Source organism: Chiloscyllium plagiosum, chromosome 5 (genome assembly GCF_004010195.1).
Source record: "Chiloscyllium plagiosum isolate BGI_BamShark_2017 chromosome 5, ASM401019v2, whole genome shotgun sequence".
Classification (NCBI taxonomy): domain Eukaryota; kingdom Metazoa; phylum Chordata; class Chondrichthyes; order Orectolobiformes; family Hemiscylliidae; genus Chiloscyllium; species Chiloscyllium plagiosum.
In genome coordinates this window covers 53,636,035-53,662,932 of record NC_057714.1, presented here as the reverse complement: position 1 = coordinate 53,662,932, position 26,898 = coordinate 53,636,035, and the positions used below count along the sequence as shown (strand labels likewise).

At 39.7% G+C, this 26,898-nt stretch overlaps 1 protein-coding gene across 1 annotated transcript in view; it reads right to left on the bottom strand.

Moving 5' to 3' along the window:
* The window catches only part of LOC122550249 (polycystic kidney disease protein 1-like 1), a 291,308-nt gene that overhangs the window by 40,569 nt on the left and 223,841 nt on the right, over positions 1-26,898 (bottom strand). Inside the window, exons 47-58 of the mRNA XM_043691004.1 lie at positions 25,732-25,795; positions 22,948-23,051; positions 22,332-22,527; positions 21,192-21,330; positions 21,018-21,102; positions 17,945-18,157; positions 17,328-17,513; positions 14,879-14,997; positions 14,603-14,713; positions 11,941-12,064; positions 10,183-10,266; positions 5,957-6,132 (exon numbers count right to left, since the gene is read on the bottom strand). Of these exons, the coding sequence (XP_043546939.1) occupies positions 5,957-6,132; positions 10,183-10,266; positions 11,941-12,064; positions 14,603-14,713; positions 14,879-14,997; positions 17,328-17,513; positions 17,945-18,157; positions 21,018-21,102; positions 21,192-21,330; positions 22,332-22,527; positions 22,948-23,051; positions 25,732-25,795 (1,601 nt within the window). The remainder of the gene's footprint in view (positions 1-5,956; positions 6,133-10,182; positions 10,267-11,940; positions 12,065-14,602; positions 14,714-14,878; positions 14,998-17,327; positions 17,514-17,944; positions 18,158-21,017; positions 21,103-21,191; positions 21,331-22,331; positions 22,528-22,947; positions 23,052-25,731; positions 25,796-26,898) is intronic.

Below are 26,898 nucleotides of genomic sequence, written 5' to 3'. Positions count from 1 at the left end.
TTGTGTTTTACTCCATGGGAATGAACTTGGTTCAGGGTAGAAGTTCAACTTTAAAAATTCTGTATCATATTATTATCAACTTCCTCCACCACACCCACATTCATTTTTACTGAAGATGGGACAAGGAACATCAGTGACCAACCTTCTCCAAAGACACAGTTTAAACTTCATAGTGAGTCTACAAGTCACCACCTTCTCCAGTGCAATTAAGAATGGGCAATAAATGGTGGGATAGTTGCTGATTCCTCCCCCTAAAAAATAATGAAATAAAAGCCTCCATTCTTTTTTTCTACCATTTCAATATAAATGTTATTTAGTTTTAACCCTAACACTATTGCTGGCTTCTTGAGGACTGCAAGATCCTGGACACAGTGAAAGATGCAGAGTCCACTCTGTGATCAGATGCCTGGTCTCAGGCCCTCATGCTTTACCTCCACCCACATCATAGCCTGACCCAGAAGCCTCTGACATCCTGATGGAGACCTCTGATCTCCTCCCTGGACTTACCTCTGCCAAGGCTTCTGACCTATCACACCTGTACATCCTTCTCATCAGCTTCAACCTCCAACATTTTCCATGAGGATCCAACCATCAAGGCCACAGACCTCCCACACTGCCCCAATGGCAAGACCTCTGATCTTACCCACACACCCGTTTCCAACAATTTCCACCCAAAACAACTTCAAACCCGCACCTTAGGGCACAACTTTGCCCCCACTTTCTCCAAACTGAAACACCATAATGCAATTGACCCACCTTCCCCATCAAGCCTGCCCTTCCCATTTCCTCAAAGGTCTGGTGTTGTGGTTTTCTCTAAATCTCTCCTTTCCCAAATGGAGGAAAGTCTGTTATCCAAGCTGGTGTTTGGGTGTGAACCCTAAGAAATAACTACACTTTCCCCCCTGAGGAGCTAAAACACGACCTACCCAAACTGTTGTGATTCCACCCTCATCTCCTGATGGGCTGGATTTCAAATTACCTTGACCCAATGTTTCTGAAATGACATGATTTCACCAGTTCTGATTCACTGACGATAAAAGATAGTTCCATGCTTCTGATTAAAGATCATTGGCCTGAAATATTAACCTTTCTCTCCACAGATGTAGCTGAAAATTGAATTGATTTGATTGATTGATTTATTGTCATGGAGTCGTACCTGAGGACTGGAGAGAGGCAAATGTAATTCCTCTTTTCCAGAAAGGAAATAGGGAAATCTCCGGCAATTACAGACCAGTAAGTGTCACGTCTGTCGTCTGCAAGGTGTTAGAAAGGATTCTGAGGGATAGGATTTATGACCATCTGGAAGAGCATGGCTTGATTAAATGCAGTCAACACGGCTTTGTGAGGGGCAGGTCATGCCTCACAAACCTTACTGAGTTCTTTGAGGATGTTACTAGAAAGGTTGATGAGGGTCGAGCTGTGGATGTGGTGTATATGGACTTCAGTAAGGCATTTGATAAGGTTCCCCATGGTCGGTTCATTCAGAAGGTCAGGAGGAATGGGATACAGAGGAACTTAGCTGTCTGGATATAGAATTGGCTGGCCAACAGAAGACAGTGAGTGGTAGTAGAAGGAAACTATTCTGCCTGGAAGTCAGTGGTGAGTGGTGTTCCATAGGGCTCTGTCCTTGGGCCTCTACTGTTTGTAATTTTTATTAATGACTTGGATGAGGGGATTGAAGGATACTGTCAACAACACAGACGTGAGACTTACTGGTCTGTAATTGCCAGGGATTTCCCTATTTCCTTTCTTGAAGAGAGGAATTACATTTGCCTCTCTCCAGTCCTCAGGCCTCTACTGTTTGTAATTTTTATTAATGACTTGGATGAGGGGATTGAAGGATGGGTCAGCAAGTTTGCAGACGACACAAAGATTGGAGGTGTTGTTGACAGTATCGAGGGCTGTTGTAGGCTTCAGCGGGACATTGACAGGATGCAGAGATGGGCTGAGAGGTGGGAAATGGAGTTCAACCTGGATAAATGTGAGGTGATGCATTTTGGAAGGTCGAATTTGAAAGCTGAGTACAGGATTAAGGATAGGATTCTTGGCAGTGTGGAGGAACAGAGGGATCTTGGTGTGCAGGTATATAGATTCCTTAAAATGGCCACCCAAGTGGACAGGGTTGTTAAGAAAGCATATGGTGTTTTGGCTTTCATCAACAGGGGGATGAGTTTAAGAGTCGTGAGATCTTGTTGCAGCTCTATAAAACTTTGGTTAGACCGCACTTGGAATAGTGCATCCAATTCTGGTCACCCTATTATAGGAAAGATGTGGATGCTTTGGCGAGGGTTCAGAGGAGGTTTACCAGGATGCTGCCTGGACTGGAGGGCTTATCTTATGAAGAGAGGTTGACTGAGCTCGGACTTTTTTCATCTGAGCAAAGGAGGAGGAGAGGGGACCTATTGAGGTATACAAGATAATGAGAGGCATAGATAGAGTCGATAGCCAGAGACTATTTCCCAAGGCGGAAATGGCTAACATGAGGGGTCATAGTTTTAGGCTGGTTGGAGGAAAGTAAAGAGAGGATGTCAGAGGCGGGTTCTTTACACAGAGAGTTGTGAGAGCATGGAATGCATTGCCAGCAGCAGTTGTGGAAGCGAGGTTATTGGGGACATTTAAGAGACTACTGGACATGCATTTTTGCATCCTCACAGAAATTTGAGGTTGCATATATGAGGATCAATGGTCGGCACAACATCGTGGGCTGAAGGGCCTGTTCTGTGCTGTACTGTTCTATGTTCTATGTTCTAATTCTCAAATGACAGAGCAATTCAGGTTTATTAAGGTTAGAAAACTCTGAGGGGCCAGATCATGTCCACATCAGAAACTAAATCAGTAGTGAGCCATCAGACCAGAAAGCAGCTGTTCCTGAAGCCACAACATGCTGCGGACCAGCTAGAGAGCTGGAGAATTGGACACTGCCCTTCAGCGTGGACAAAGTCCAACCTTCTGCTAATCTGGTCGGCCAGCACAGCAAGATCCCAGTAGTGGACACAGCCAGAAATGCAGGGAGAAAGTGAGGACTGCAGAAGCTGGAAAAGCACAGCTGGTCAGGCAGCATCCCAGGAGCAGGAGAATCGACGTTTCTAGTAAAAGCTCTTCATCAGGAATTGCAGGCAGACAGACCCATGCTGGATGTCAGCAAGAACCCTCGATCCAGCGATGTCAGGGGAACAGAGTGCAGAATGGGAAGCATTTGTCTACATTAGGCAAGGGTTTGTGGGTGGGTTTTAATTTCTTAGTGGCACAAAGGAAGAAGGGTGGGGTACCCGGGTAATCTTCTTGCCAACCATTTCATGGAGTGGGAAAGTCTATAGTTGAACTAATTGAACTTTCAAAGTTCAAACCATTCTAATTAATTCTTTGAACACGGTGGTGTGCTGGTGATTTTTTTGAAATTGATGGGTAAGATCAGTGCAAGTGTGGTGGGCTGGGAATCGAAAGTATTTACATGTCCTCATGCTGAAGTATACATGGTCATGTAATACCTACAGCCACATCTCTTACGTCCCATTCATTCAGATCAAAATTTGTGTATTTCTCTCCACAATCAAAGAAACGAACAACAAACTGTATTATAGCCTAATGTCAAGGCACATATCAAGGTCCATATCAAGGCACAGAGTGATAATGCCTAAATCTCTCTCTATTTCAAATGTTGGCAGGAAAGAATCACATGAATGTGCCTGAACCTCACCATGTTAGAATGTGGTATGAACGGTGAGAGCATGTAATTGTTTATTGTCAAGATATCTCTGACTTCCAAAGTATTGACAGAAAACAGTGATCTGTCTTCATCATTTATCATAGGATCTGATATGAAGAGTGATGAACTGTCATGCTCCATCTCAGATACCAGGAGTAAAAGGCAACACTCTCATTGTCCACATCAGGAGTTAACAATAAATAACAAATCCTCAGACTTGACATCGAAGTTATTTCTAAGCAGATGCATCCAAAAAGAAGTCTCACATTCTATGGTAATTGCATGGTTTTGATCAAGACTCGCATGGGATTCCCACCATTTCACATGCTACAAGATGAATTTTATTGGCAAACTCTTGAATAGCTATCAGCTCAGTGTTAGCTTGATGTTAGGGTAGGGTGCATAAATCCTTGATTATTGTTACCCTTATCAAGTCATCACCTGCTGTATATCACACAAACACATGAAAAGGCCTACAGCCACCACCTTTGCCTTTGTGAGGTACCCAGTCTATCTCAGGTCACTTTCAAAGGGGTAGGTGCTTCAAAATATTGAACAACAGATGAAGCTACCCGCCTCTTGTACCTACTTTGCAGTATTCCCCACGATCGGATGCTTTCACCAAATCAAAAAGATGTTTTGGCTATCACAAAATTAAGGAATGTGGTATATGACTTTTAGTGCCACAGTGATGCCAGATATATAGGCCATATGTCCCAATAACTGGAATACCATATCAAACAACATGTCCTTTTTAACCAGCTACAGCAGTCCGGGCATCAACTTTGTGTAACCAACCATACTTGCAATCTCCAAAACACCATATCAGCATTATAAGGTGATTGTGCTAATGGACAGAATTTACTAAATAATCATGACTGTGCTAGGAATTACACTGGAAGCCAATTTAAGATTATCAGTCAGATTCACAGTATCACTGATTTGCTGTGATAGAAGCCAAATGCATTGATAGACAAAAGAGATTTGTCCGTATATTGCACTTTCTCGTTAAAGATTATGGAGCCTTCCCTATTTCTTGCTGCATTCCCCAGATCAATAACCTCTCCAATCAAAGTTTATCTGCCTAGTCTGAGTTTAAGCAGTTTCTGCTGCCAACCATGTTCCAGCTCATCAGCTATTTCTTTCATGCCATCCAAATTGATGTTCCCTTTCTAAGTTTGGTTCTTGTGTCTGAATCCTGATGAGTGAAAGGTGAAAAACTTTGACTCTGTGTTTCCTTTCAGCAATGTTTAAGTTCCATACCAGTAAGCAATTGTATGACTGGTTTGGAATATTCTCCTAGTTGTCTTGAGTATCTCAATGGGTGCACCAGAATTTTATTTTATTATCTTTCTGATAGAAATGCAGCATCCAGAGTTTTTTCTGCTTTTATTTTCTATACTGCTCTTTGTTCTTTGATTCGTTAAAAAGTCTACAGTATAAGAACAGGCCCTTTGGCCCACCAAGAATGCACCAACACATGTTGCCTTTCTAAACTAAAAACCTTCTGTCTCTCTGCAGTTATATCCCTCTATTCCTAAAGTTCATGGAACTGTCAAGATGCCTCTTAAATGTTGTTATTGTATCTGCTTCCACTTCCTCTGGCAGCACATTCCAAGCACTTACCACCTTCTGTACAGAACAAAAAAAGTGCCATTCACATTTTCTTTAAACTTACCTCTTTTTACTTTAAACATATGTCCCCTATTCATTGACATTTCTACCCAGGGGAAAAGACTCTGACTATTCATTCTATCCATGCCTTTTATAATTTTGCAAACTTCTATCAGGTCACCCCTCATCCTTGGACATTCAAGTGAAAACAAACCAGGTTTGTCCAATCTCACCTCATAGCTAATATCCTCCAAACCAGGCAATATTCTGAGAAACCATTCCTGTACCTATCTCTAAAGCCTCCACATCCTTCTGGTAGTGCAGTGACCAGAACTGGACACAATAAGTCCATTTCACATTTGTGCCAAATATCACCCTTTTGGAGAGGGAGTGGAAATTTTGTCAGGTTTATCTGTGATAGGGATGTATGAACAAATTTCTGATAAACAGATCTCAAAAAAAAGCATACTATAAAACAACACTTATAGGTACGGCTTTCATTCAAAAGGCAAAATGACAAGAACTAATACACATCTTGCCTTGTTTAAATTTGTTGTAAAAAAGTTTTTCATGGAAAATACCAACAAGAATTAAAATATTGGTGTATTAAACGATGAAAGGATCAGACTATCTTACCGAGTTCTACTGAGGTTAATCACAGATCCCGTTCCTCTGTAGCAATTAAATTGGCCACACTGGCTGGACTGCTCAATTCCTACATGCTTCGTCGTGTTTGAATGGGCTGGATTGTGGATCACAGTGGTGTATGGAGATCGACAATGCTGGATAAATCCTGACAATACTTCTGGAATCTAAAAATACAGAGATCAGGTTAAAAAAGAAAACATCTAAACCACAGTTTGGTTCTTAACTTTCCAGATCAGAAAAATATCAAGCTGCTGAGTAGAAATGCTGTTAGTTAGTGGGTCTGAGTTGGATGCTATGGAAGCCCTTGGAGATCATGGTCCAGGGAGAAGGAGAAATAGTTTCTGCTAGTTGTTCTGTGATTATTTGAAACACGCGTACAGATGTGAAATCTAGGAAGGCAGAATGAGGGAAGAGAGTAGCATTGTCAGATAATCTGTTGCTTTGGTGACAGGGACATGTCCCACCATGCAGTTGGTAGAATGTAAATGTATTTTACAAACCAGCAATTGAAACCTAGTCACAGTAATTGTAAAACCCACACTGGGCTATTGTGGTGCAGTGGTAGTGTCCCTACCTCTGGCCCAAACTTGTGGTTAATTCCTGCCTGTGCCACAGGCATGTCATGACATATCCAAACAGGTTGATTAAAATAAATCTATATCTCTAAGGGCTTGTTGGTGCAGTAGTAGTGTCCCTACCGCTGACCCAGGGTCAAATCCCATCTGACCTAGAACCAGAGGTCTGTCATAGCATATCTGAACAGGTTGATTAAGAAAACAAAAAGCATAAACTTTCACAGTTCATTTATGTCCTTTCGGGAAGAAAATCTGTTGTTTTTACATGGTCTAGTCTAGACCCACAGCAGTCTAGTTGACTCTTAACTGCCCTCCGCAATGGCCTAAAAACACACCCCACTGTGCCAATCACAACAGAAACATAATGCAATTAGGGAATGACAACAAATGCTGGCCACACCAAAAGAAGTGCAAGGAAATAAAGGCTCAGAGGCATAAGAAAATATCTCAGGTGTGCAAATTTATCCCCGCACTAGGATTTAGAGTGTAGTTTCAAGTGGTGAAAACTAGTGAACTGTGAAAACTGTGTGTGCGCGTGAGTGAGTAAGTGAGAGAGAGAGAGAGACAGAGAGAGAGACAGAGAGAAAGAGCAACACAAAGTGAGTGAATGAGTGCGTGAGAGACAGACAGTCTAAATGGTTCAACATCACGTTGTCTGCAGCTTGCATTTCTTACTCGATAGCAGGATGAGATACTGTTTGCTTCTGAATAAGTCGATGGTGAGTACTTGCTGGACAAGGCAGAAGTCTGATTCCTTCCTAGGGACCCAGAATTTCAGAGAGAATGCAATAATGCTGGTTGCTTTGGCTATTACATGCCAGTTTGCAAGAATTGTGGGCAGATCTTACAAACAGACAAACAAGGAATAAGAGAAGACCAATCAGTCCTTCAAAACCTGCTGTGCCATTCAATGAGATCACTGGTGATCTGATCTTAACTTCAACTCTACATTTTTGCATACCCCCAATAACCCTTCATTTTCTGACCATAAGCTCCCAACAGCTTCTCAATGGCCTAACACATTTATATCAATTGAAATTGAAAATGCAAAAGGCCACTAAACCTTTACAAGATTGAAATAATTGATCCAGAAGCATATAGATTCACTTAGCTGGTGTTTAAGCAGCTTCTTTCAGAGTTAAAGAGATAAAAGTTATTTTTGAAAATTTTGTCCTTGGGAACTCAATGAAGCTCAGGCAAAACAGCTTTCACCTTTCATTTTAAAAGACTGATTATCAGAAAAAGTAGCATCATGGATGACTTACACAGAGTCTGATCAACTAAAGCACCCCAGTTAACTTCTTGGATTTTGGGATGGTATTTTCAAGATGGGGCTCACAAGATTTTCCCACATGTTCTTGAATCAGGCTGAAACAAATTCTGGCATCTTATGTTATAATTTTACCTTTCTGAGATACCTCACTATCAAACTCACTCTTTGTTTGTGCCTCTTTCCTTTGAACAGGGATCAGTTTAGGTCATTTGGCTGGAGGATTGGTTTGCAGAGCAGTGTGATGCCAACAGTGTGGATTCAATTCCCATCAAGGGCTCTCCTTCTCAACCTCTTCGCTCGCCTGAGGTCTGGTGGCCCTCAGGTTAAATCATCATCAGTCACTTCTCTCTCAAGTGAGAGAGCAGCCCCTATTGTCTGTTAAGACTATGGCGACACAGCATTTCTTCAAACATTTTTTGTGATACGTTCCAACATCTGAAACTTTATGGGCAGCAGTTTATAATTTATCTGTTATGTGGCAGACCAGCCAGGGAACTTATCTGAAGATAGATCAGGCTTGAGGATCTGAATGGCACATTTTTGTACCAATGTTCCAATGACTGAAAGCAGCAATTATGACATAATTGCACCAAAATAATCTCACTGGCCTAGAAAGGCTAATTCTATATTTGGTTAATGACAAATTTCTCCATGATAAAAAAAATCAGACATTGTTAAGAGGATAGTTTTCTTAAAGTTTGTACATTATATTTTAGCTTCTGTCTTAATCCAATCATAATCATTATCTCACTCTGAATACTTCAATCAAAAGTAGGAGATAAAGGGCATGATTTCCTCTCCCTGGAAATGGCGAGAGAGATGCCAAGAAGGGGAAATAATGGGTGAGTTGTCCTGGAGAGAGATTTTCCCCCTCTTGCCCTTTCAGAAGTTATTTACTGGGACAGAAGGTCTTTGGGCAACTATGGGCCTTGGAAGCTAACAACCACATGGCATGAACATTAAATTCACTAAATTTTCAAATCTCCCCTCTCCTCACCCCATCCCAGATCCAACCCTCCAACTCAGATCCGCCTACTTGACCTTACCTACCTGTCCATCTTCCTTCCCACCTATCCACACCACACTTCCCACCAAAGTATCACCATCACCTCCTATCATTGCCCACCTATCGCCACCCCACTTCCCTTCCCCAAGCCCCATCCCCCTCCCCCTATTTATCTCGCAGCACCCTTTCCCCTCCCCAGGCCTGAATAAAGGTCCTACCCGAAACATTGACTCTCCTGCTCCTCGGATGCTGCCTGACCTGCTGTGCATTTCCAGCACCACACTTTATCAAGTCTGACTCTCCAGCATCTGCAGTCCTCACCTTTTCCAAACCTTTTCAATTCACCAGCAACTAAGACCATTAAGATGCTTCCATTCATCACACTAGCTTTCAGAGCGTTGCTCCTTCATCAGGTGATGGATGGACCTGTTGGACTATAACCTGGTTTTCCACTCATCACCACCTCCTCCAGTGAGAAAGGTCACTTTTTCGGGAAGCCCTCCAATTATACCAATATGGGGGCAAGCAGAGTCATGGGTCCAGAGCAAGGGATTGTGGCCTTTGAAAGCTACCACCCTGTCCTTGCTCCAAACCTCTGACTTTCCCTTCTCCCTGTGAACCCTCCCCAACTCCCCCACCCCTACACAATGAAGTAAAACAAAAACACTCATCACCGCTGAATCCTTGATGAACAAACTTTGACCAGTGGACTTTGGGATCCAGAAACAGCCAATCCTGACTGGCTGACAGTTTCAGGCAATCCAGACTACCATGGTCAAGGTATGTGAGGCAATAAACTCACTGTCCTTCACAATGTTAATGGGCTTGAGTGGCAGCAGATCAGGTGAATTATCTTGCTATTGGGTGGCATGTGCATTGTCACCTGTTACACTTGGGATCACACGTAGAAAAGTTGTAGGAAAATTTCACCCAAAGACCTGTCAACTTCCTAGTTTGATCCCTGTGAGAAGATTGATGACACACCTTACAATTGAATACATCTAGAGATTATCTTGACCTGGTGCCAGGTTCAAACTGCTGCAAGGAAAAGAAAATTCCATCCAATTGAGATCATTAAGTCATTGGGGGCAGCTTCAAGATCACTGGAAATGTTTTTCCTTCATCGTTGACTCAAAAATCCAAACCAGTCAGTTATGTGATGAGGAATCCAGACCTTACACATTGTGGAGGACATCTATTTTTCTTGTATGTTGAGCTGAATGATGATCGCTTAATTTTTATGCATTTATATTTACTTTACTACCATTTTGTGATGATTACATTTAGGGCAGCGCTGTTTGTGATCTATTTTAGCTTTTATAGAAGCCATTAGCACTCAATAGCACCCGAAACCACTTACGTTACAAATGGAGTTAGTGTTGACTTGGATTTTCCTGAGTGTTGGAACACCAATCAAATAGCATTTTCCGTGAAGAGGACCAGCCTATAAGTTGTAATTGAAACTGTAATTAGAAATGAACAAAGAACAGGAATAGACCACACAGCCTCTTGAGCCATTCAATATGATCATGACTGATCTGATTTTACTCTGATTCAACTCTACATTCCTGCATATCCTCGGTAATCTTTCATCCCCTTGCTAATCCAGAATCTATGTACCTCCACCTTAAAATATTTAAAAAGATTCTGTATCCACTGCCTTTTGAGGAAGAGAACTCCAAAGTATCACTGCCCTCAGAAAGAAAACAAATCCTCGTCTCTTAATATCAAATATCTTTTGCTACCCAACTGGTCAAGTCTCCCCAGAATCTTTTATGTTTCAACTAAGTCAACTCTGACATTTCTAATGGTTAAGGTCAAGCCTGTCTCACCTTTCCTCACAAGACAATCTGCTCATTTAAGTTATTCATTTAGTAAATCTTCTCTGAACTGATTCCAAACCATTAACATCCTTCTACATTACTCCAGACATAGTCTCACCAATGGCCTATATAATTAAAGCATAACCTCCCTACTCTTCCATTCAATTCCTCTTGCAATAAATCATAACATTCAATTAGCTTTGAACTATCTTCCAACAAAGATTGTGTGACATAATAAATAACAGAAATCATGATTATGAAACAATACAGCCTGTATGGTACTGCTCTGAAAAACGGGACATTTGAAAAAGTTGGTTACTCATGCTGGAGCATGGTTCCATGTAATACAAGGTCAAAGAGTGAAAGAAATCTACAGGACAGAAAAAGGCCTTTTGGCCCATTGCAACCACACCTGTCAAAAACAATTATTCTAATCCCATTTCCCAGCATTTGGTCCAGAGCCTTCTCTAGCTTGACACTGCAATTGCACATCTAAATACTTCTTAAAATTACAAGTTTCTGCCTCTGCAACCTTTATAGGAGGTGATTTCCAGATTCACTCCACCCTCTGGATGAAAACATCTCACAACCCCTCTAAACCTCACATTTCCTCTAAACCTTCTGCCCTTTACCTCAAATGTGTCTCCCCGGTCACTTGAGCCCTTCATCAAGGGGAGAAGTTTCTTCTTGCCTACTCTTTCTATGCCCATTATAATTTAATGCATCTCTATCATATCTCCTCTCAATCTCATCTGCTCTAAAGAAAAGAACCCCAGCCTGTCCAGTCACCCTTCAAAAATGAAACTCTCCAGTCTAGGCAACATCCTCTCTGCACCCTCTCCAGTGCTATCGGCTCTTATAATGTGGATTCCATAACTGCATACAAAGTGACCAGGCTATTTAACTATAACAGAAAAATCATACACAAGGATTACTCTATTCGGACTCAACATACACGTGTTCACACACACCAATCAGGAAAAGTACCTCAGGTTTTTTTTTTCCCCATTTTGTTATAATGAGATTCTGAAGTCAATTGCAAAATCCAACTGTTAATGCAGTTAAATACATTCTAAAAATTACATAATTAGCAGCTGGATTGTAGCCAATAAGGTAGAACCTCTTACTACAGTTGTTTCAGTTTTTCAAAGGCCCAAATAAACCAACTTGATATGAAGAAAACAATTAAATACACATGACAGGACTGACTCTGCAGCAGGAAACATATTCTACCATGGGAAATAATTTGATCAGAAAGGCTGAAGTCAATTTATTGCATGTTGCTGACTTGTTACCTGACTTTTTGCTGCAGCATTGTTATACCATGTGTCCCAGTACAGACCATGTAACAAGGCACCGAAGCTCCAATTCCACCAGTCATCAACTGTTTTAATATTGATGAAAGGATTTTTCTGATTCCTGAATATGAAAATCAATGATAAATTAGCAAGGATAAATTGTTTTTTAGAAGTAATATTTCCTTAGAAAATATTGTGAGTTTTTTTGCCTGATTGTAAATAAATGTGTGTAAGTAAATGGTACAGGAATATGATCTCCAGACTCCCAAAGCCTCCCCATGAATCACTCAGAATGCACAAATCAGAAACGTGATGGAATATTTTCCACTTGCCTAGACCAAAGGGGTTCCAGCATGGCACTTGATTGGCATGTCACCCCCTGGCTTTAACATCTATTCCCTACTCCATTACTGAAGCATAATGACTGCAGTGTGCACAATCTACTTATTGCAGTATCTTTACTGTAACTTTTTAAAGCAGCATTTTCCAAATTCAGAAGCTACATTAGCTGGAAGAACAAGATCAAGAGCTGCACAGGAATGCCATTAGCTCAAAGTTTCCCTCCTTGTTGCACAACATTCTTGCTTGGGATTTCTCATTGTACCTTAGTTACTACTCGGTTTGGAATCAAAATCTAGAAACTCCATCTTTGTTAGCACTATCTTATGAAGGAAGGTTGAAAAATTTTAGTCTACGTAAATTGGAGTTCAGAAGAATGAGAGAAGATCTCTGTGAAACATATAAGATCTTGAGGAGATGGGAGAGGATGGATATTTCCTCTTATGGCGGTGATGATAGTGCAGGGGAGCATTGTCTGACAATGACAGGGATCGCTTTTAAGAGAGAGATGGAAGATTTTTTTTCTCTCAAAGAGTCGTCATACTGTGGCATGTTCTTCCCCAAAAGGTGTCGGAGGTTGGGTCTTTAAGATGTATTTAAGGTTGTGTTGCATAGGTTTCTAACAGACAAGGGAGCTAAAGCCTATGGGGAGTCGAGACACAACCAGATCAGCCATGATCTTACTCAATGTTAGAACAGGTTTGAAAGGCCAGGTGCTGCTGCTATGTTCCTATATTTGTAACAGAACTATGGAAATACCTCAGTCACATAACCAGAACTCACCACCTTCTTCAGCACAATGAGGAATGGGAAATAAATAGGGATAGCCAATGATGCATACAGAGCAGCAAACAATTTCCAAAATAAAAGGTTCAGTATGACCTTTTCAACAACAGAAGATTTCAAGAAATGTAACAGTTAAGTTTTATTTAGTGAACATTTTAAATCAAGTGCTATGAAAAAAATCATTAAAAGCTCATGACATGATACAACAAAGTTTCAGCTGTTAGCCAGACAAGCAAAACCTAGAGTTATTTATCTCATTGATGTTGTGAAACTTGCCTTGAACAAAGTGCCCGTCATGTTTTCCTTCTGAATTTATTTGAATACACTTCATTGTTTACAAAGTTCATTCAGAAGTATATGAGAGAAAGGAAGAGATAAAGTCCTTTTTGCTGCATTTCTGTAAGTCTCTGATACCAAAAAGTCCATTTACATTTGTAATGCTACAGTGTAGGGGAGAAAATAGTTTGCATAGCACCATTACATAGAAACTGGTTCCCTAGGACCAGGCAGCACTGTTTGTCCCTCAAAAAGCAAAGCAATCAAACAAAATCTTCTCTCCCAGTGACTTAGGTAGGCAGCTAATAGAAATATTTACTTATCAATGAATCTACGGAGAAGGCAATTCTTGTGTGAATGAAAATGGACCAAAAATGATTTGGCTATCATTAAACTGTTCTGCCCAAGATCACAAGAAATTACAGCAAGTTGCAAACACAGCCTTCCTTCCATTGACTCCCTCTATATTTCCCGCTGCTTCAAGAAAGCAGTCAACATAATCAAAAGCCCCTCCCACCGAGTTATACTCTCTTCCACCCTCTTCTATTGAATAGAAGATACAAAAGTTTGAAAAGACACTCCAACAGATTTAAGAACATCTTGCCTGCCGCTATCAGATTTTTGAATGGACCTCTCATGTATTAAGAGTTGAGCTTTCTCTGCACGTTTCCTGTAGCTATAACACTGTATTCTGTGCTTTGTTCCATTACCCTGATGTACTTAGGTAAGGTATGATTTGTCTAGTTAGTACGTAATACAATACCTTTCACTGTATCTCGGTACAGGTGACAATAGTAAATCAAATCCAATCAAAATAGAGCTGCGGTCTTGGTACTGGAATTTGACCACGTAAAACTGAAATAAATACACATGAAAGAGAAACAAATCTCTGCAAGTCAGGCAGCAGCTGTGGATATAAATACAGTTAACCTTTCAGGTCAAGAGGACCTTTCCTCAGAAGCAGATCAATCTGAAAGCTAACACCAACAGAAAAATTACAATTAAAGCTACCAGTTTGTCATAAAAAACAATTCTTACCGGTTACATCAATTCCTTTTGAAGAAAATCATTGGCCTGAAATTAAATATGTTTCTCTCTCCACAGATGCTACCTGACTGCTGGATGCTTCCACTCAGTTTTGTTTTTATTTTAGTTTTCCAATTTCTATAATATTTTGATTTTAAGTTGGAAACAACTAATTTATGAGGCTTACTTACATTTTACAATATAACATCAAAAATAGCCTGGATTTCCATACCTCGTAAATTCTGCCCGAATGGCTTGGTTGAGGTAATATTCATCTTTGGAAAATTTGCCAAATGTTATCAACAGCAGAAGAATCAGCATGACAATATAAAGTACAAACTCTCTGCAATAGGGAAAAAAAAAGGTACTTTGAAAAAAAACATAACTTTAGCATTATATAATGAAAGCAAAAAGACCACCTGAGAGCGATAAATAAACAGTAACTCCGGATAATTAAACAAATATGATTTTTATTCATGTATCAAAATTTAAAGGAAAGGTGAAATACTGTAATGTCTGCTGAATGAGGCTTTCTTTTCTCATACGGTCTCTGGCTTCTTTAAGTTGTGCAAGTGTCGGTGGTCGAGCTAATCGTAAATAGCGAGCCCTTTGACGAGCAGCAACAATCTATATGGTAGAAATATACATAGTGATATTAAATGACTAACTGAGACTTGACATTAGGTCCCAACATCAAAAAGAAATATTTATTTCATCATTCTGCAAATGAACATAGCGCATTTCTCTGTGCAACAAAGCACCAAGGGCTAAAACATAGCACACTCTGGGTTCTGGGTGTGGGGTGTTTCATGATTACCAAGGTTAATTGAGAAGGGCCATGTGCTAATGTGGTGCTTCCCTTTCATTTCCATGATGCTCGTGTCCCACCAAGCTACTAGCTGAACATTAAGCAGGGAATTCAGCATTCTGCAAGCATTAAGCAGGGAATCCATTGTATTGGCAACCTGCCCAAATAAGATAAGCGAGAAACTATAATTCGCTTTTCCTCTGACTGCCATGTTCTCACAGAGTTTTAAAAAACTAACGTGGCATTAAAAGACATGAATATGCACAAGGATAAAGCATCATGTAAAACACACAATGATTCCATGATCACACTGCCATGTTTTGTACTGTAACTCAGGAACTTTAATTTATAAGATTGTCTTGAATTCCCATAGAGCCTGTGAACGTATCTCGGAGTCCCAAGCTGCTTCACAGAAGTATCACAAAACAAAATTTCATATCAAACCAAAAAGGTGATATTAGCTCAGATGACAAAGATGCAGATATTAAGGAACATCTGAAAGGAGCAAAGAGAGGTGCAATGTTGGAGAGAGCATTAAAGGAATTCCAGAGCTTAAGGCCTTAGCAGATAAAGACAGAAGCACCAATTACAGAAAAACTAACATGAGAGATTCTCAAGAAGCCAGGTCCAGAAGTGCAAAGAGATCTCACAGGGAATCGAGAACAGGAATGAGAATTTTAAGTTTGACACCTGTTTGAATGGGAGAACAAGGACATGAGTCAATAGGTATAGGGGTGATGGGTGAACAGGGCTTTGTGCATATCAAGACACAGGCAACAGAATTCTGGATGACCCCCAATGTATGAAGAGTAGACCACAGGTACCTGGTCAGAAGGATATTAAAATAATCAAACTCATGGCAATAAATGTAGAGATGAGGATTTCAGCAATAGAAAATGGCAGCGTCAGGCAACATTAGGACAGTATAAGTACTAATGGTGGGAATATATGGACAGAAGATCATTTTGTGGTCAAATACACCATGCTTTTAAGTATTTTGGCTCATTCTCAGACAGTTACCAGATAGAAGGGCAGAGTCAATAGCTAGAAAACAGAGTTTGTCACAGACTCTATGACAAATAATGAGATCATGTTCTCTCTTCCCAATACTTAATTGCAGGAGACCTCTGCTCATCCAAACTTGTGAGAAAATGAAGACTGCAGATGATGGAGATCAGAGTCAAAAAGTGTGACACTGGAAAAAGCACAGCCCGTCAGGCAGCATCCGAGGAGCAAGAGAGTCGAGGTTTCAAGCATGAGCTGATGAAGGGGTGATGCTCGAAACATCAACTCTCCTGTTCCTCGGGTGCTGCCTGACCGCTGTGCTTTTCCAGCGCCACACTTTTTAATTCATTGAAGCCTGTGTTGAACAAGTGATTAACAAGTTAGAGACAGCTTTCTGGTTGAGATGGTCTGTTGTGGTGGTGAGATAAAGCAGGATGCCATCAACATACATTTGGGAACTGGGGTGCTTTTGCTCTCATCAAGGGACAACCTGTAGATGAGAAATGGGGAAGGGGCAAGGTTAAATCCACAGGGAAAGTCTAATGTAATGATACATGGTTGAGAAGAGAAGCTGTTGCGGGTGATACACTAGCTAGGATTAGACAGAAAGAATTAAAACCAGCTGAGTGTAGCTCCAATTCAACTGAATAATGGTGCAGTTTAATAAGGTCAAAGGTTGCAGACAGATTAAGAAGCTGAATTTTGCATAGTTGTATTTGTATCTGGAAGACCTCATAATTTTGTAATACATTTCTTTCAAAATTAGTTATCTTTTAATTTTGCTGCATAAACACTGATAAATAAGCTTTACTATTTTTACATGATCAAGCTCTAAAATGTGACACCATTAACAGCAACCAATTTTCTCTTTTTCTCTTGCGATTTTTCCATGGGACCAACAGCCCTTCAATGATTTATCCAAATAATCATTCTTCCTTCTTCAACATTGATGGGCTGCTTACTGTTGAGGTTAAGCCTGATCCTATTTTCACATTACATTCATAGCCCACCTTATCAACACGCGTCACTGGACAGTAAGGAGGAATCACCCTTTTCCAAATGTTATATTTTTGAAACAGACTAGTATTCATTTTAATGAAGAATACCAAGAAATGAGTAAAGCAAGATAATTAGCAATTATTACCCTGTCAAGATCCATAGCAGAATTGTATGGATTGTAATTAATATCAATGCGGCTTCTCTCAGAAAGGATTCCAGCTTCAGTATTCCATTGCTTGCAGGGTTCCGATGAAGAATGTGAATTGATCGTGCTGTAAATGTCATTGCAATTCTTGTTTTTCAATGCAACAACAGCTGCAGTGCAGAAAATCTGAAAAGATATTTGAGCAGTGAGAGAAACCTTCCTAAAATGGTCAATTTAAACTGGTCTCAAGAGAAACTAATTATTGTAAGTACTTAATCTTCATAAATACCATGTATGCTCAGTGACAGGTCAAATTTTGAAGATGGTTTTTTAAAGCTGAAATTAGGGTGTTGATTAATACACAAGGTATTGTTTGAGGGGATGAAATTCATGCTTGGTGTGAGTCAAAAAAATGGACAAACAAGAGCCAGATCTCTTTCTAAAATAATAAACAGCTAAAGGAAAACAAATTATGGCCATTATTGAATACTTAACTACAAAATAACAGTCCCCATTCTGCCTGCTATGGTAGGTACAGTAAACCCATGGGAATACGTGATACTACCAAGATCTACCATGGATAGGTGTGAACACATTCATTTAAATGGGCAAGTTACCTTCCCAGCAGCCCCCTGGTCCCTGGTTCTGGAACATTCCCTGTAATATGTCCGGGCCACTGTAAACCGCGGATAACTGAAACAGGGGAAATCAACTCCACAGATACGGCAGTCACCCTGTACTGTTGTACCATTACAGTAATTCCGAAAACCTGTTGCGGAGCATGACAACTGGTGACTGGAATGGAATGGTATGGCCAGCAGACTGGAAAGCTAGAATGGAGTGCAACGGGCAGGCACACTAACTCATAATTGTTGATCTGTAACTGTGAAGAACTTGGGTTAACTTATACATGAGATACACGGAAAATACAAGAGTTTTTGGCCAAAATAGGAGGTCTACTTATACATGAGATTGACCTATACACGAATACATATGGTACATCGAAGAGTGAAGAGAGCGTAATGCTACTTTTCCGCCACTAGATGCAGCTAATGATCATTGTAAATATAATTTTAAATGTGAAAGGAGATTTATTGTGGGATTCATTGCATTATGAAGCTAAAATGATAGGATAACTGATCCATTATTTAGGGATTAGGTTCATCATGCTATTCTCATTCAGTGTCTCTTACATCAATTTATTTATGTTCAACAATGTGAAAATGACAATTAGCTAGGAAACACAGAAGGTTGTCTGGTTAGAAGTAGGAAGCTACAAAAAGAAAACACATAGTAAATGAAAAAAAAACTAATGTTTAATGGATATCAATAGTTGTGAGAAAGAAGAGTCAGAAAATTAATAGTAAGAGCTAAGTGTTGAGAGTTTTGGAGAATTAAATGACAAAAGTAGAGGCAACAGTAAAACCTGGTGCACAGTTAAAGACAGTCAAAAAGCTAATGAACAGTTGGTCTTTATCTTAGAGAAGTTGGAATCTAGGTGATGACATGATGTAGTGGCTATAATATGCACTGACATATTCCATCTGGAGTACTGCTTTCAATCTTGCACACCAAAACTCAAAGATATACTGGTCTTGGAGGGATTCAGCACAAATTCATTTGATTAAATTATGAGGATGCATGAACATGTCTTATAATTCCTTGGGTTTTGAAGCTGAAAGAAGATCTAATTGAGAGATTTAAAATCATAAGGGAGAATTCATGGGTTGAAAAAGAAGAAGTCTTTTCGTGAAGGGATTCAAGAAAAAAGACATCACTTTAAAGTTAAAGTGCAGGACTGAAGAGGAAAATCAGAAAGATTGTCTTCAAAAGTTATGACTATTCCAAAAAGACCGTAGATGTTGAGTCAGTCAAAATCTTTAAGACAAAGATTAATATATTTTGTTGAGTTTGCATATCAAGGAATATTTCTCAGTTTTGTATCTCGAACTAGGATAAAGATCCTCTGTGATTGGATTGAATGACTAAGTATACTAGAGGGCCAAATGGGAAACTTGTTCTCATGGATAGTTAATGTTTGGTTGGCTAGATGGCTACAGCATGCTGCAGAATGGTGTGTACGTTTTATCCCCATACTGACTGTTGTAGTCCTTGGAGGGCTGCCTCCTTGCATGGACCCTCACTTGACCCGGAGTGGTGACCCACAAAGTCTTGACCAATGGTCGTCACCAAATGAGAAGTGCCTGTTGTCCATATTGAATTGTGGCTAATTAGTATCGAATTACTATACAACTTATCTCAAATTGCTTTGTATTGGTCAGTAGGAGAATGTTGCATTACAATGGTTTTATCATGGAGAGGAATAAAATAAAGCCATCATTTTAAAACACGCCTCAGCATTAAAAAAAACTGTTTAAAGATCTCATTGCTTACTTTTTTTTTCACTTTTTATTGTGGACTGAAATGGGAAAAGGACTGTTTTGAAACTAAGTATTGTCAAAGGAATTGTTGCACCTGTAAAAAGCAAATTACTGAAACCTGTTCTGAGTCATGTTTGCACTGCCACTTTGTTCAAACAGTGAAGCAGGGCGTGTGTAGATTGACTGGACCTAGGGGGTACATACAGAGTGCGATTCGGCTGTTATCATGTTGCTGATTGGCTTTTGTCACAACTGGTCACAACTTTTTGTCACAATTGACTGGTCACAACTTCATAAACCATTGGCCTGACAACAGTTTTCCGATTGGCTCCTAGGTAGCTGAACAACTTGTGGATATGCTCAATACTGGCAGAAACATTCTGATTGCTGCAAGCAGCAACTGGTGTGTCTTTCTCTTTAGTAAAATACCTAAAGCCTGAGGAAAACTGGTTTACTTTATTTCACCAGATGCTGTAAGCTATGACCTTTTAAGCAATAAGTAAGAGACTATGCAGTTAGTGTACCAATCACCTGTGCCTCCTGCAAGTGAAAAGAACCTCAGAAGAGAGAGATTGAAGAACCTAAAATCCTGGAAAGCAAAAGGATCATCTCAGCAAACTCTGTGGTCTGTGACCATTGAACTGCTTGCCCATTTTATTTCCCTCTGCCCATGTCAACAATTTCTTTTGTCCATATGTGTGTGGGTACATGGGCAGGTTATAAGAGCTTTAGGTTAGGATTTATTGTCACGTTTGTAAAAATTATACGCAAAGTGCCACTGTGCACCAGTGCCATCTTGAAACACTGAATATAATGGAAGATTCACAGCAATGGAATCCATCTTTCCCTTTTCTTCTTGTTCCTCCTCCACTTCTCCTCTGGTTGTTGCTTGACATTGGCTGGGGTCTCTGTAACCAGCTCTGGAATCTCGATAATGGAATCTGGGGTCCCTGTAATGGGTGCAGGGGTCTCTATAACGGGATCTGGTGTCTCTGTTAAGGAATTTAACTAGTGGTGCTAAATGTAGACAGTTCAGAGCTGTTTACCTTTGGTTAAAATCTATTTATTAGTAATGACTAGTAGTTTTATTAGGTTTGAAAACCTGCTCCCTGTTTTCTGTCCTGACAAGTAATTTGTGTACTTTGATAAAATTTTTAATCTTTGTGACAACTCTGGGAATATGGGAGCTTGTTTTCCAGTATGTCACTCCAGTGAGGTGCCAGACCTGAATGACCTGCACGTATCCCTGTGTTTGTTTCTTTGGAGATGAAGTAGAACAGATCATACCTTGGTCTCTCATATTACTTACTGCAATAGGTTGGATGATAAAGATGCAATACAGGAGAGAGAAGAACAGTGAATGTAACCATAGTACCGATTCAGTTGGTCCAAACCTGCCATTAATTAAAACAAGTATTTAATTTTTTTTAAACAAATAAGGGTTAAAACAAAAACGTGGCTTACAAATTGTAGTCATTCTTACCGTAGTCCTAACAGGCTTGTTGTCAATATGCACACCAAAGCAATTAAAAGGCAGATCACCCAGGCTAGATAATTGCACCAAGTTGGGAGAAAATGTCTGGTTCTATTCACCACAGGCCGATCAAACAAACTGCTGTGTTCTAGAGTGTTAAAAAGATTTTTCAAAGATTACTGTCAGAGGTCAAAGAATGTGGTGATGGAAAAGCACAGCCGGTCAGGCAGCATACTGTCAGAGGTGTTTACATTGTTTAATTACTGGTAGTTTAGGTACAGGAAATTGATACAGCTCTTGTACATCCATAAGATGCGCTCTTAGTTAATGTTGCACATTAGAGGCAAGTGCCAGGTTTGTTATTTTCTAATGAGCAGATAAAAGCAGATCAGGGATTTCGGTTGCTTCAGATCATCTAAGGTGGTGAATCGAAGAATGCCTGGGAGCAATTCAGTTTCACCAAAACTTTCGTAAGGTGAGTTCTGTATGATGCAAGTAGATAATGAGCACTGCAGTCAAACAGTGCTATTTTTCTAACTGCTGTAATATTTTCTAACTGCTGAAATCATGAGAGAACCTCCATAGCAGCAACACATGTTTATAAAAGATCACTGTCAAATTAACAATAAAATGTCAATTATTGTGTGGTGATAGCTAAAATTCTTACAATGGATAATGTTCAGAATACAGTAACAAACTTGATAGTAACTGCTTGAAAATCCTGGAATTTCCTTCCTCGTAGCACAATGACATACCCACACTCACCTGCACTGTAGGAAGTCAATAAGACAGCTCAGAGCTGAAAATGTGTTGCTGGAAAAGCGCAGCAGGTCAGGCAGCATCCAGGGAACAGGAGAATCGACGTTTCGGGCATAAGCCCTTCTTCAGGAAGGGCTTTTGCCCGAAACGTCGATTCTCCTGTTCCCTGGATGCTGCCTGACCTGCTGCGCTTTTCCAGCAACACATTTTCAGCTCTGATCTCCAGCATCTGCAGACCTCACTTTCTCCTCCAAGAAGACAGCTCACCCCTTTCTCAAGGACAGGTAGGCATGGGCAATAACTATCAGCACAGTGAACATCCAATTAACAAATTTTTAAAATAATTTCTGGCTGGTCATTTCAATTAGTCCTTTAATTTCTTTTCTCTACCTGATGAATAATCTGATCGCAATTCACTCGAGCTACGTTTGGAATCCTTTGGCACTGGTTTGGCATTTTCCTGTGAGCTGCAGTCCTCAAATCCACTTGAGCTGCCTTCAGACAAGCAATTTCCATCTTTCTTGTTGCTTCTTTCACTGTAGCGCTCTGAGTGAATGCTGGGAGATTGTGACTCCAGTAAACCACGCTGAGGAAAGGCAATCATAAAAGAACTGGTGTAACAATTCTCATCATTGTATTCTAATTCTTACATTACCACAGCATTCTCTATTTCAATAAGCTCCTGCAATCTTACAAGCTTTCTGCATCCATTTAACTCTGATATCTAGCACATGTTTGATTTTCAAAACCCTAACATCGACTGACGAAACCATTGGTAGGACTTCCTTGAAATTTTATTGTTAATCCTTTCTTCGGTTTATTTCTTAATAAAATCCAACTCTTTTGTTCACCTCTACTGACATTTCATTATGTCACTGGATGTAAATATTTGCATGATAAAAGGGGGGGGGGGGTGTTCTACAGCAATGGCTCTACATAAATTCAAGTTGTTGTTATTCTGTTGTTCATTATCTGGAATCGTTTTTATCTTTAACATAATGCTTACCTCATATTTTTTCCTCCACACTTCCTGTGCCCATTGTTGAAGATTCTGCCAAGATAGGTAGGATTCAAATGCACTGTCCAACGCCAGATGAGCATCACGATGTGCTGAAGTATTATTTTGAGGATAGAAAGTAATTTAAACTATCCAGACTGACAATGTTCATTGCATATTGCTCTAATTTCATTTGTTTCATAGGCTATGCAGAGTGCACTACATATTTCCCAGACCCCATATGAACTATACTCAGGGTCAGTTGCTAGAAGGTGTACAGTGAAAAGGGAACAGAAGTGATTCATTCATCAATTTATCTTTCACTCAAGATAGATGGTTTCAGTCTCCGATTTAACTATTACCAAAAATATTTGAGCATCATGTGAAGTTAGCATCTTACGTTGCTGCAGTGCAATAGCATCAAGACTGATACTAACAGAAGATGTAAGACATCAGAGTAGAAACCATTCAACTCTACACCATCATTCAACAATGATCTGATTATCTTCAACTCCAGTTTCCTGCCTTTTCCCCATAACCCTTGATACCCTCGCTGAATAAAAATTTGTCCATTTCAGCCTTGAATAAAATTAATGACCCTGCCTCGACTACTATCACTGATTCACTAACCTCAGAGAAGAAATTCCTCCTCATCTCTGTCATAACTGTGTGACCCCTTAGTGTAAAATTATGCTCTCTGGTCCTAGGCTCAAGGGGAAGTAACTTTTCTGCATCTAGCCTGCCAAATCCCCGAAGTATCTTGTGTGCTTCAAAAAGCTCACCTCTCATTTTACTATATTATGAGTACAAGCCCAATCTACCCAGGCTATCCCCATAAGACACTCCCCCAATACCCAGTATCAACTTAGTCAACTTTCTGTGGACTGCCTCCAGTGTCAGGGTATCTTTCCTTAGATAAGGGGCCAAACTGTTCACAGTATTCCAGTTGTGGTCTGACTTGAACTTTGCACAGGGTTAGCAAAATCTCCCTACTTTTGTACTCCACTCCCTTTGGAATAAAGGCCAACAGTCCATTTTCTTTCCCTGCGATGTGCTGAATTTGGATGCTACTTTTTTTCTGATTCATTCATGAGGAACTTCAAAACTCTCTATGCTGTTATTTTTACAATATTTTCCCATTAATTAATATACACCTTACATTTTTGCACATTATTATTCCATTGGTTTTCTCAATCTGTCTGTATCTCTTGTAGACCCCCTTGTGTCATCCTCATTGCCTATTTTGTATCATCCACAAACTTCATGATAGTACATCAACTTCCTCATCCAAATAATAAATACATTTTTAAAATAATCAGGCTCAAGAGAATTATCAGCCTTTAGCCCCATTAGTTTTCCTTGTATTTTTTATCTAGTGAGAGTTGCTGTGTATAGCTCTTCTCCTTATTTAGCCCATAGATTACTTAGTATTTTTTGAAATATGATCGCTATTCTCTACTGTGAAAACTGATGCAATGTATCTTATCAACTCCTCTGTCATTCCCAGGTTCTTCATTATCATTTCTCAAACCTTGATTTCTGAGGGGCATCTGGTCACATTGGCCTCTCTCTTCCTTTTTGTACATTTAAAGAGGCTCTTACTGTCCATTTTGAATTAACTGCTTGCTTGCACTCAATTTTACCTTCTCCTTTGATTATTTTATTGGTCATCTTTTGTTGACTTTTAGAACTTGCACAATCCTCTGCTTTGCAACTAACCTTCGCCATACTTCTGCTTCCCTTTCAATTTCTTTAACTTTATTGGTTAATCATACTTGGCTTATCCCTTTTCTAGAATAATTGTTTTTCACTGGGGTATGTTATTGCTATGAACTAATTTTTTAGAAATCGGTTATTGTTCCTCAATCATCTTTTCTGCTAAAATCCTTTCTCAATGCACTCCAGTCAACTCTACCCTCATCCATATCTAGTTACTCTTATTTAAGTTTAGCACAGTTGTTTCTGACCCAAGATTCTCACTCGCAAACTGAATGCAAAACTCTACCATGTTTTGGACACAAATACCAAGTGGATCTTTTACTCTGTCATAATTTATTAAACTTGCCTAATTGTACATTACCAGACATAGAATCTATTGCCGCATATTCCCAGTTCATGTAACAATATCAAAAGACATGCAAAGGTTGGATGGGTCCTTGTAAAATTAAACAAATTATTCCAGATAATCAAACGTTAAATCCTGATTATGAAACATGTGTCAGCTTTTTTGAACAGATAATTTGTTATGACTGGAACTTTGTTAGAACAAATAACAACAAAACAAGTTGCTTGCTTTGTGCCATATAAGCACAAACTCCATAGCATTTTGAAAAATTCTGGGAATGTATATAAGCTCATCTTCAGGCTTCCTCAGCTAATTTGTAACAGTATGCTTGTTGAAACTGATCAATTTCAGCCATATTAATACTCAACTCAATGTCTGGAGAGATAGGGTTTATGAGGGTGGGTGAGATGCAGGATAGGATCAAGGGAGAGTTAACAAAACTCAATTATTCTGTGGAGTCTAGAAGGATATAACTGCTTATTCAGACTCCACAAAGCACACAAATTACTCAAGTCCTTGGGTTTTGAATTGACAAAATTCCAATGATCCCTTTCAGACTTGCATTTCATCTCCATTATATTCACAGCTGAAAAGATTTTAATTTAGTTTTATGTTTAGATTAGATCACTTACAGTATGGAAACAGGCCCTTCGACCCGTAGAATACTATGGGAAAACTCAAGTTCTTTACTGACAATTATAATTATATTGAAACAGATTCTATATTACCTTCAACAGATTCTCTTGCAGTCACATACTGTTCTTCAACAGAAGCTTCTTGCAGCGATTTTACCTAACACAGATATACAAACTATGATACATGTGCCGAGATTTTCAATTATTTTGTCTCATATCTGATGCAAGTTGCCTGAAATCTACCAAAGCAGGGAAGAACTCTGAGCATCGAAACTGGCGAGATGAAAACATTGAAGGTTGTGTTCAAAATACCTTGTTGGGCGTGGTTTAAAAGATTTTACATGTTACGAAATACATAATTTACTAAATTGTTCAAAATAGTAATTGCAGTTAGCAATAGTAATAAAGTTATCCTAGATAATTTAACATCAGGAAATGCGAGCAAACTGTTATTAAAATGCACAATTTTGTGATAATTTCACTATCAATGATGTTAATACCATATTTAGGCTCTGAAACTTGGACTACAGACAGACATGTCAAGATGCTCGAGAAGGACTCAGTACTAAAGGAAATGGATTCTTTGCATCAGATAAGAGAACAAGTATACTAATATCCATTAGTACCGTGCTAATATCACCAGAAATGAAGCCATGATAATCCACAATCAATGCTGCTAGGCTGGCTGTGTACTTAGGATGCTCAAGTTCCAAATACCAAAGTAAATCTTCTTCACCCAGCATAAGGAAGGCACTCCAAAGAGGGAGGGATATAGGATATGTTTCAAAGAATGGGGGAGATACTAAATGTGCATTTTGCATCAGTATTTACTGTGGAAAAGGATATGGAAGATACAGACTGTAGGGAAATAAATGGTGACATCTTGCAAATGTCCATATTACAGAGGACGAAGTGCTGGATGTCTTGAAATGGGTAAAGGTGGATAAATCCCCAGAACCCGATCAGGTGTACCCGAGAACTCTGTGGGAAGCTAGAGAAGTGATTGCTGGGCCTCTTGCTATCATCAATAGTCACAGGTGAGGTGCCGGAAGACTGGAGGTTGGCAAATGTGGTGCCACTGTTTAAGAAGGGCGGTAAGGACAAGCCAGGGAACTATAGACCGGTGAGCCTGACATCGGTGGTGGGTAAGTTGTTGGAGGGAATTCTGAGGGACAGGATGTACATGTATTTGGAAAGGCAAGGACTGATTAGGGATTAGGGATAGTCAACATGGCTTTGTGCGTGGGAAATCATGTCTTA